Source organism: Astyanax mexicanus, chromosome 3, assembly GCF_023375975.1.
Source record: "Astyanax mexicanus isolate ESR-SI-001 chromosome 3, AstMex3_surface, whole genome shotgun sequence".
Taxonomy (NCBI): domain Eukaryota; kingdom Metazoa; phylum Chordata; class Actinopteri; order Characiformes; family Acestrorhamphidae; genus Astyanax; species Astyanax mexicanus.
In genome coordinates this window covers 54,206,686-54,217,753 of record NC_064410.1, presented here as the reverse complement: position 1 = coordinate 54,217,753, position 11,068 = coordinate 54,206,686, and the positions used below count along the sequence as shown (strand labels likewise).

Sequence of the window (11,068 nt, the reverse complement as noted above, 5' to 3'; positions counted from 1 at the left end):
AACTCATAATTTTTAAGTGGTCTCTTATTTTCACGCAGAGCTGTATATATAAAATGTTCTAAGGAGAAGAGAGGTTGACTTTTGCTGTGCTGACCACGCCCTCTCGTTGTCGCGATTGGCTCCTCACTTTTGATTGACTACTCCGTCTTTCCCGCGCTGTGATTGGTCGCTCAGTTTCGCGGACTTTGGCCACAAATAGAAGTTGTGTGCAACGTGCTTCTGCTGCTGCGGGTCTGAGCCTGTCAGGGTCTGCTGTCTTCACTTAATTCACACACAGCGGTAAGATTAAGCCCTTAAAGAACTTTAAGCGCGTGTTAATAGGTCAGAAACAACCTTATTTCGGTGTATTCTTTAGTTATAAACGCGCTTTTCAGTGCTTGTGAGCTGTTACACTATTTTCATTTGCCTTTTCTCTAAATGTTGGTACCCCAGGTCCAGAAAGTGAAAATCCATCCCAGGGTTTTATATCAACTCCCTGGGCTTAGCTCAGCTGCAGCAGAGCCTCCCAGGCAGTTGCTACAAAATCCTGGGACGGATTTTTACTTTCTGGACCTGGCATACCCTCCTCTAGTTTTTCCTGTTAATTTAGTTTTGTCTACTGTTAAGGCTGGTTAATCTAGTTCAGATTCGTTTCTGATGGGAGTTATTGTTGTTGTTGTAGTGTTGTTAGCTGTGTGTGTAGCCTCTTAGCTAACACTAAGACTGGAAAGTCAGGATTCAGGCAGATTTCGCGGTAATTTTTCTACTTAAACACCAGTGTGGTGCAAAATTAACCTGCCAGTTAAAAATTAACCTGCCAGTTATTCTACATTTATTTAATTAAATTTTACTTAGTTTATGCAGGGTTTTAATGCAGGAATTTACCTTTACCAAGCTTTATTTTATTGTCTCTGCAGCGTTAATCAATGTCATGGGGCTGATCTGTACCAGGCAGCTGCTGCAGTTGCATCATATTCAGTAGAAAGACTCTGTGGGCAAAAGTTTTGGGACACCTGTTGATTTAATGATATGTATTGTTTATTCTTTAATCAAGACTTTTAACTAACAATATAACAGTTTACTAGGGCTGGGCAGTATGGCCGTAAAATAATATTGCAATATTCCATGCTATTTAATATTTTTGCGATAACAAAACTCTTGGCGATATGAAAAAGCACTGAATTAAATTTCAAAATTGAGTTAGCAGCCCATTTATGTTTGTTTTTAATTGCATTCAAAATAAGTTAAAATCATGATGTAACTTAAATGACACAACAATCTCTAGCTATTATTACCATGTTGTTCTATTGATCAGGTGAAATATAGTTCTGACATTGATTTAAGTGCTTGAATGGTTGAAACAGACCTGTAGAAGCAAATAAAACACGTTTGAAAAGAGCTAGTTTTAGATGAAATTAATGAACACACTGTCCTGTCCCACCCACACTGTAGTCCATGCTCTCAGGATGCTCAGTATGTGTCACTAAGGAACTTCATAAGTCAATGTAAAGGAAGGAATGCTGTAAGGAACTTTTACACAGTTTTTAGTTGTTGTTTTTTTGCAGGGGGATAAGTGTATTAATTTTTGCTGATGATTTATTAAAATTATATTGTTTTGCAATCTATTTGCTTTGACCAAAAGATACCCAAAGAAAACTATTTGCAGAATAATATAATTTTAATAAAGAAGCCAATGGAATTTGAACTAAAACATTGTTTTGTATAAACTGCTTGTCTTTTCATTTAAAGAGCATTATTTTAAATGGTGGAATATTCTTTGCAATATTAGTTTACTATGGGAGTGTGCAGTATTACTTATTGTAATTGTAATTACTTATTTGATTTTATTCATTATATAAGTCGTGTATGAAATATGTGTTTTGTATTTCCTGTAGCTTTCATAGCTTTAACATGGCCCACACCAATGGTTGTTGTGTTGATAAGGACACATGGGAGTCCCACAACAGTATGATGAAAGAATCTCTGAGCACCAATGATCCAGAGGTGAGTCACCACCTGACTTGAGACAATCTGTGAATTTTTAAAATGCCATTAGGACACAGTTTTCATATCTGACAGTGACTGAACTTGTCAATGTGTTGATAGGTTTTTGACATCATTAAGAAGGAGAAGAAGAGGCAGACGTATGGTTTAGAGCTCATCGCATCAGAGAACTTCGCAAGTCGGGCAGTTTTGGAGGCTTTGGGCTCATGCATGAACAACAAATACTCTGAGGGCTATCCAGGCCAAAGGTGAGCGTTCATGTTTTTAATTTTGATGTAGTGCAATTTGAGTTTCTACATATTAGTTTTAAGTTTTGTCATATCTTTGCAAATATTCTTTTAGGTATTATGGTGGCACAGAGCATGTGGATGAACTGGAGCGGCTCTGCCAGCAAAGAGCACTGAAAGTTTACGGCCTTGACCCAGAAAAATGGGGAGTGAACGTGCAGCCCTACTCTGGTTGGTTTAAGTCCTGATGAAGTTTTGAGCTCTGACCTGAGCTGTTGTTTCAAAGGTTACTCATAAACATGTTGCTCTTCTTCTTTTTAGGCTCACCTGCCAACTTCGCTGTTTACACTGCTGTGGTTGAGCCACATGGGAGGATCATGGGGCTTGACCTGCCTGATGGTGGTCACCTTACCCATGGCTTTATGACTGACAAAAAGAAAATTTCAGCCACATCCATTTTCTTTGAATCAATGCCATACAAGGTACCCATGCTTACTTTTTCCAGAGCCTTGTATGACTCTCCTTTACAGTACAGGGTTGCTAAATATGCTGGAAAACTTGGGACTTTAAGTTATCATTATCTAATCGTAAACTAGAAATGTTCTGACATATTAAAAGATCCTCAAGATTTGAACTGTTGACTCCTTAAGATTGCCTATTTTACTAACTAATGCTCTGTTTATTGCAGTTAGTTATGCTGTACTGCAGTCTAGACAAACAACCATCATTGTGCAACATTAGATAAGAGCAGCACTACAAATATGACCCACGCGTTTGGAAAAACATCAGTTGAAACGGAAGGGAGAGGGAAGCCTGTAGTATTTGCTTTTAACCACATTTTAATTGGCCTTTTGATGTCTTTTGTAGGTCAACCAAGAGACTGGCTATATTGACTATGACCGACTAGAGGAAAATGCTCGCCTGTTTCACCCAAAACTAATCATTGCAGGTAAGGGCTATGAAGGCAGCAGTAGGGAAAGATTAATAATAAAAAATAAAAAAAATTGTCAATGTTGATTAATTTTTAATTTGTAACTGCAATAAAAGGACAAAGTGCTGAAGACAGAAAAGGCTGCTTACTCACTTGCTCAGTTCACACTAAGCCTAATAACTACACACAACAAATCACGTTTTCTTACTAAACATCAGAACATTAGAATAGTACTATAGGTATTACAAAACATGTTCATGTTCTTTGCTCAAAATCTTTCCCACATAAAGGAATCTCACCAGCTCTGTTGCCCGTTTCAGTCGTTTCCAGACTGAGCCGTTTAAGAGCCATAGATCCCTCCCTCAGATAAAGTCTGCTGGCTAATCTTCCTGTGTACTTTTCGAGTTTCTCAACCAAAATGTCAAATGGTGTTTCTTTAACTGATCTAGTAGGTGGGCCTCTGGTGGGGTTACAGGGTGAGAGTTGGAGCCAGGGTGGTTCTATGCAGTTTCCTTATTGTGACATCACAATCAGGGAGCCATTCAAACGGCTCATGGAAGCATATGATTCCTGACACCAAACTTTTTCACTTGCAGAAAATGGAGGGATGGATTTATTTTTTGAGCTTGGAGTGTTGTCCAGTGACAGTCAAGACAATATACAAAAATACAAAAGCATGTTTTGTAAAAAAAAAAAAAAAAAAAAAAAAATGTTTTGCTTAAAATGCCCCCTTTAATGTTATCTGGGCATTTAAAGGGTTTCTAAACCTCATGTTCAGCTGTTTCTATCATTTGGAAGTCATAGAGGAAGCTAGGAACTGGAGCCTTATCCACAGGAAGTGCTCTGCATTGCAGAAATAATCGCTGACAGACTAGAACAATGATTGTTGATTATTAGTCAACTACCAATATAAGCAATAGGTATCGTCCTAGGCAACATAAGACTAAGGAACTTAACAGAAGTAAAAATTAATATAATTAAAACCATAGTAGGCAACAATATGTACAATATTTTAAACCTAATTTGTTCAGTTCTATACAGTACAGTATATTTTATTGTTGCATAATTTCTATAATATTCCCATTGCTCCCACTGTGTCCCAAAGGTACCAGCTGCTACTCCCGCAACCTGGATTACAGTCGTCTGCGGAAGATAGCGGACGAGAACGGGGCTTACCTCCTGGCCGACATGGCACACATCAGTGGGCTTGTTGCAGCGGGAGTGATTCCATCCCCGTTTGAGTACTGTGATATTGTGTCCACCACTACTCATAAGACCCTGAGGGGCTGCAGATCAGGGGTCATCTTTTTCAGGAAAGGTCAGTTCTCTAATAAAAAGTGAGCTTAAATTGTGAATAGCTGTCTGATTGATGTTAGGTTTAACACAGTATGTTTGACTCTGTTAAGGAGTGCGCAGTGTGGACACCAAGACAGGAAAGGAGACTCTTTACAACCTGGAGAGTTTGATCAACCAGGCTGTGTTTCCGGGGCTGCAGGGAGGACCTCACAATCATGCCATTGCAGGTAATCCTTTTTATTATTTTAATATTTATTTTAATATAAAGTTTAGTTTGCATTTTAAGCAGGATTGACTCACTATTAAGCCCTACACTATTTAGTCACTTCTGCTACATCTGACTTTTTTTTTTAGTCTGGGCTGAGAACAATGGAGCTTTGTGTGGCAGAATATTAAAGGGCATTTGATGGCTACATTCAGTGCTGTTCCAAAAGTCATGGAATCACGTATTGTGAATTGGTGTGAAGTATTTCCTCAGAAGATAGCTTGGGAACTGGCCAGCATGCTCATTACAAGGCAGTGTGAATGATGGGAGTCATGGCGAGGCATGATAGTGGGTACCAGATGGATGTAATCTTTCATTTGTAAAGTTGTTCAGGGATTTAACATTCCTCCATCCACAGTGTAATGTGTGTACCAGAAACTACAAATTATAGAAGACTAATATTACCACCCACAATGGACAGAAGCACAATGGGTGGTAATGATTGTGATAAATGACTCTTTTAGAAATCATTTTTATATTCAATGCTGGGGACGCCACACACATTTAACAGTTTAGTGCAGCATTCTTGCTTCTTGCTTCTAGCTTCTATAGGACATGGCAAAAGTCATTGGACACTTAGTCAAAAAGCGAGAAGCATAATCAACCTTATGTGGAATAAGCCAGAAGACGCCATGGTGTTCTACTTCATGTAGAGTTGATATATACTTTAGTTTATCAAAAAGTGGAATTTGTTTGTTGCGTTAGTGTATTATTAAATGATTTTAAAGAACTTGGTTACTATTTTCTCTAAATCTTTTTTTTTGATGTATTATCATAAGAAAGCTTTAAAAGTCTTACACCTAACACATACTATATTTTTCATAAAAAGCAGCTTTAATTGCGGTGGACTGAAATATGTAAAGGATAACTTGATCAACAAAGACAGAAAATCTGCTTTAACAAGGTCTACTTTAATACTACACATGATTTTTTTTTTTTATGTGTGTGGTTTGCTTGTTGGGTGAATAGAGGAGTAAGATGTTGCAGGTTCATTTTAAAAATATTAAATTTATCGTTTGTCTTGACTGCAAGATATAAAGTTAGCTACAATCAATACCGATGTATTTGTCATAGTTTTAAATTGATATGAGTTTTACCTCCACTAGGTGGCATGAAATTACTACTGACATTCAGCTGGGCTCAAAAGTTAACACTAGAAATGTTTACAATGTGTTTTTTCATGTTTTATAAGCACTTTTGAAAAGAGTTTTTTGCTAATAGATTTATGATGTGCTTACTGCTTTTGTATGCATCTGTGTAGCTGAGTTTGTGCTGAATAAAATCATGTGTAATTTAGTTAGGTGTGATTTCTTTAAAAAGTCCTGTGAGACTACCTTAGAACTGTCTGTAAGCCCTTAGACTCCAGAGGGTTAAACAGTGTGACTTTTTTTTGGAGTTGTACCACATTTGAGTCCAGAAGTCACTTTCAATCAGTGAAAGACCTGTATCCTAAAAGCTAGTAAAATATGAATGAGTACAGAAACAACTAGAGTGCAGTTTGATTGAATGTGCTTTAATCTGTGGTATTTGATGCACAGGTGTGGCTGTAGCATTGAAGCAGGCAATGACTCCAGAGTTCAAGGCCTATCAGTTACAAGTGCTGGCTAACTGCAAGGCCTTAGCAGCAGCTCTTGTGGAAAAGGGCTACAAAATTGTCACTGGTAAGTAGTGCTGGGCAATATGGCCAAAATTTATATTGCAATATATTCTTTCATTTTGGTCGATATGATATAATTTTGATATTAATATAAATACTTTTAAAGGCTTTAGAAAAACTGCTAAGAACCCCTGCAATGGAAATCTGTACCTGTTACTGTCTGGAAATTTTATTTAGTTCTTTAAAACCTCCTCTAACAAAAACTAATGTAATACTTGGTAAAAATCTATGTTCACCTATGTTCATCTATGTAAATCTATGCTGACTTTTATTTGCATATAGCAAAATAGAAACATGACATCCCTTTCAAACATAAACCTAAAACATATATACCTATTACCAATATAAATAACTTTAAATTACCACAGAGGCAGAGCTTCTTATTCTTTTGTAAACAAATTTAACAGATCAAAACTAGTGTTTCAACTAGGATAAAGAATACAAAAAACCTTCATATGCATAAAAGGAACATATCCCCATCAGATAAGCAAACCTATAGTCTTTATTAATTATAAATTTTATTTTTATTTAGTTGTTTACTGTACAGCAACAGAGATCTGCCTATCTTCAGTTTGTTGTCTTGAGAAGTGATGGAAAGATCTTGAATCATATATATATATGACTTCTGAATTATTATCCAATAACTTCCTTTGCATAGAAAATTATATGCAGCTCTTTAATTGTAAAATATAGAAATTTGAAATGTTCCTTCTTAAATTGAAGGGTAATTATAGCCTTTATTATATTTGTGGCAGCCATTGCATTCAAATAGTACAATGGCTGTAACAGTCGCATTTTTTCAAGATCAGGTTTATAGAGGAAGCTCATTAAAAGGGTATTGTGTTTAATTCTTTTGTTTTCGGTTTCAGGTGGTTCTGATACTCATCTTATCTTGGTTGACCTACGTCCAAATGGAACTGATGGTGGCAGAGCGGAGAAGGTGCTGGAGGCCTGTGCTATCGCCTGCAACAAGAACACCTGCCCAGGTCTAACTTAAGATTTTCATTTATAGCATTTAGCCGATATACTTATCCAGAGCGACTTACAAGGATATTCTAATTACAGAGATTGAGATTGGCCAATGCAGTGTTAGGAGTCTTGCCCAAAGACTCTTATTGGTGTATCACAGCATTCAGTCACACAGATCTGGAATTGAACCCCAGTCTCCAACATGATGAGGTAGCTCACTGGGAGGTAGTGTTATCCATTTCGCCACACCAGTAACTTTTATTGATTATGCTTTCTTTGCTTAGCTTTTCTTGGTCCAATATAATTAATTATGAGAAAGTTAGTTGAGCAGGTTAGGAGAACTTCTGACAGCATTTTAGGTGTATTGTAGGTCCGGGAGTTTAATCAAATCAAGTTCCTGTTTTAAATGAGAGTGTACATATTTACATATAGAAGTTTCTAGAGGGAATATCAGAAGATCGATATTTGCTTTGGTCAGAAACCTGTTAAAAAACAAAACAAAAAAAAAACTGAAATACAAGGAGGTTATTTTTGCACTGTGTTTACTATAAAATCTGCATGTAAGGTTAAAGGGGACTGCTTACTGTTCATTTAAAAACAAATTTAATGTAAAGGAAACAAAAGCTTGTGCATTATTTTAAATTGTGCTGTTGGTTTACAAATAAAGTTTTGTAAGAACTAAAATAAAATAAAAAAGTAATAATCTAAATCGTAATCGAAAATTTGCTTAAAGATAGTTGAAGAGTATCAAAATTCTTTAGCTTTCATGTGGCGTGATCCTAATCTCTGTCTTGTGACGTTTGGTATGTCGGTGTAGTTCATATCTGCTGATGCCAGTACATCAGTATTTAAATAATAGAAATTGAAACTGAAACTAAAATGCAGTTTTCTTTTTCTTTTTTTTTTTTGTTTTTTAAACACAGCCCAGACCCAGTTTTGAATATTGATACAAAAAAAAGTGTTGACTGTAAATATTTTATGGTTGAAATCTTGATGTAACATAAATATAACATTTTAATAACTTGCGTTTTAACATATTATCCTAAAAAAATCAGGTTTATCAGAACTAGTTATATGGAAGGCAGAACATTGGTTAGAACAGACACGTGGAAGCAAATAATACACTTTTAAAAGGAGCTAAGTTTGTCTCCAGCACTAACCCAGCACTCCTACACTCGGTATATAAGGTCAGATAAACAAACACGGATTCACACACTGTCCTGTGATGCTCTTAAGACGTTTGGTATATGTCACTTATGTATGTCATGAGTTAAAGTAAAGGATAGAGTGCTGTAAAAAAAAAAAAAAAAAACTTTACACAGCTTTTAAAGGCTTTTTTTGAGTTAATATTTTCTGTACATCTCAGTTTTTAACAGTTCTCTCCTGTGTGTAATCACTGTATTGCAGGTGATAAGAGTGCCTTGAGGCCCAGTGGTCTCCGCCTCGGCTCTCCGGCACTCACCTCACGAGGGCTTGTGGAGGAAGATTTCCGCACAGTTGCCGAATTCATTCACAGATGTGAGTTTTTACTTTTGTACTTTTACATTATTTACAATGTTTTATGTGCAATTTCTACAGTTGTTAACATCAGTGTTTTTTTGTATTTACTCTCAGGTATTCAGTTAACTCTGGAGATCCAAACAAGCATGAACCCCAAAGCCACACTGAAAGAGTTCAAGGAAACACTGGCTCAGGATGAGAAATATCAAAGCAAAATAAAGGGAATCCGAGAGGAGGTTGAAACTTTTGCTGGAAAATTCCCCATGCCTGGACTGCCTGAGCTTTAAGTCTAATGCTTATACTTCCATTCTTTATATCTGAGCTTTACCTTCATTAAATCATGCCTGTTTGTTTGGCGAGTTTGCGGATTTAACTGTTACTCTGTCCAAGTACTCTGTTCAAATCATTTCCTGTAAAAATGTGAGCACTTATACAGTTATTATTTCAGACACAATGGAATTGTGAGTTGTTTTTTTTTTCAATGCAAATTCAGCCGTTTCTACACCATAATTTACCAAAAGCTTCTAAACAAACAGTTGTTTTGTGAGTCCTGCTGAAGAATTTTCCAAATGTGAATTGTTTCATCCAGAGGTTTTCTGATGCCATTTAATGCTGACCAAAAAATACCAAACATTGCAGTAAACTGTGTATATATGATCCAAAGGATCAATAAAGGCAAATGTTACAAATGTCAGATATGGTGTGAAGTTCTTGAAGTGTTCAAAGAAGGAAAAACTGTTGGATCAGTTGGATATGAATTAAAGCCACTGGCTGTATTCAGACTGCAGGATCTGTTAAGAGAGCTTTCTGCACTGTTGTTTGCAAATGATTAAATCTGATTTGTCTGGATGTCTTAATCTGCCCGTATCTGAATGGGTAGCTTTGATTTTGAGGTTTGTGTCAGTAACTAACCTCTGGCACCTTTTTTTTTTTTTTTTTAATAGACCCTGTCCTTCAATCACTGGATTTAATAAAGTCATTTATTAGCCATGCTTATTTACACAAACACATGTTACAATCTAATTTGAGCATTCAGACTGAGAAGCATCTCTACAAATCTAACTAACTGCATATTGTCGCTGTTCAATGAAAAACATGCATCTCTGAAACAGCTACTTTTATAGGAGAGATAAAACCTTATTGACTTTTAATGGAAATCAATGTACAAATATTTTTTTCAGGTCATTTAGGAGGCTTTGTACTGGTCAATTCATCAAGAAATGTTGACAGTGTAAGGAACAGATTTTTATTTACTACATAATTTTAACACAAAAAAATCTTGATCTTGAAAAGAAATGATTCTGTTCTGGATGTCCTGACTATCAATCTGGATATGCCAGAAATCTGATGGATTTGGACTGACCATCTGTTCATAATAATATGGTTGGTGCAGTGTGTAGCAATGTTGTAAGCAGGGTAACCAATGAAAACCCCAAAATCAGTGTCTCAAAAAATCTGTATCCTAAATAAGACCGATTGGTACTTTGGGTATTGTGGGCAGTGTGCTAAGTCCTACCTGAAAATGAAATCCACATCTCCATTAAAGCTGTCAGCAAAGGGGGGGACCAACATCAGCAGATGACATGTCTCTCCAAACCATCACTGTCCATCAGTAAATTCTGCATTTCATTTGTAAATGAGTCTGGAGGAAGAGTGGAGAGACACACAGTCCAAACTGCTCGAGGTCTAGCGTGAGGTTTCCACCAATCAGTGATGGTTTGGAGAGTAATTTTTTTTATGAGACAGATTTTTGGGTTTTCAAAGGCTGAAAGCCATAATCATCAACAATAAAAAAAATGTTTAAAATACATCGCTCTGTGTTTAATACTAATCTATATAATAAATTAGTATCACATTTTGAACTGAATTACTGAAATACAATAACTTTTTAGTAACATTCAAATTTCTAGGCCTTCCGTAGTATAAAAATACAATATTTATTAAATATGAGTAAAAGTCGAGTTAATTTTTACATAATCAGAACGACACTGCTATCTAGTGGTCTCTGTTTTAAACTACAAATGGACCACTGTCTCATACCACTATTTATATATTAACTAATTAATATTGATACAGCATTGCAAAACAAAATATCACAATATCAGTATATTCTTACATCTATAGATACAGTGTATATTAATTACAGGGATGCCGAATGCCATCCGTGGAGATCCATAAGAACTTTAGGTGCTGGTAAATAGTTTTTTTTTTTTCTCTAAACTACTGTAACATTGCAGACT

General features: G+C 36.1%; 1 protein-coding gene across 1 annotated transcript; it reads left to right on the top strand.

Annotated features, from left to right (window-relative positions):
- Nucleotides 1–162: 162 nt before the first annotated feature.
- On the top strand, nucleotides 163–9,522 carry shmt1 (serine hydroxymethyltransferase 1 (soluble)). Its single transcript, XM_007247835.4, has 12 exons — nucleotides 163–279; nucleotides 1,875–1,983; nucleotides 2,086–2,231; nucleotides 2,326–2,441; nucleotides 2,532–2,692; nucleotides 3,078–3,159; nucleotides 4,247–4,459; nucleotides 4,548–4,664; nucleotides 6,241–6,363; nucleotides 7,229–7,345; nucleotides 8,736–8,846; nucleotides 8,943–9,522. The coding sequence occupies exons 2-12, from the start codon at nucleotides 1,891–1,893 to the stop codon at nucleotides 9,113–9,115; spliced, it is 1,452 nt and encodes a 483-aa protein (XP_007247897.1). The 5' UTR covers nucleotides 163–279; nucleotides 1,875–1,890; the 3' UTR covers nucleotides 9,116–9,522.
- Nucleotides 9,523–11,068: the final 1,546 nt, after the last annotated feature.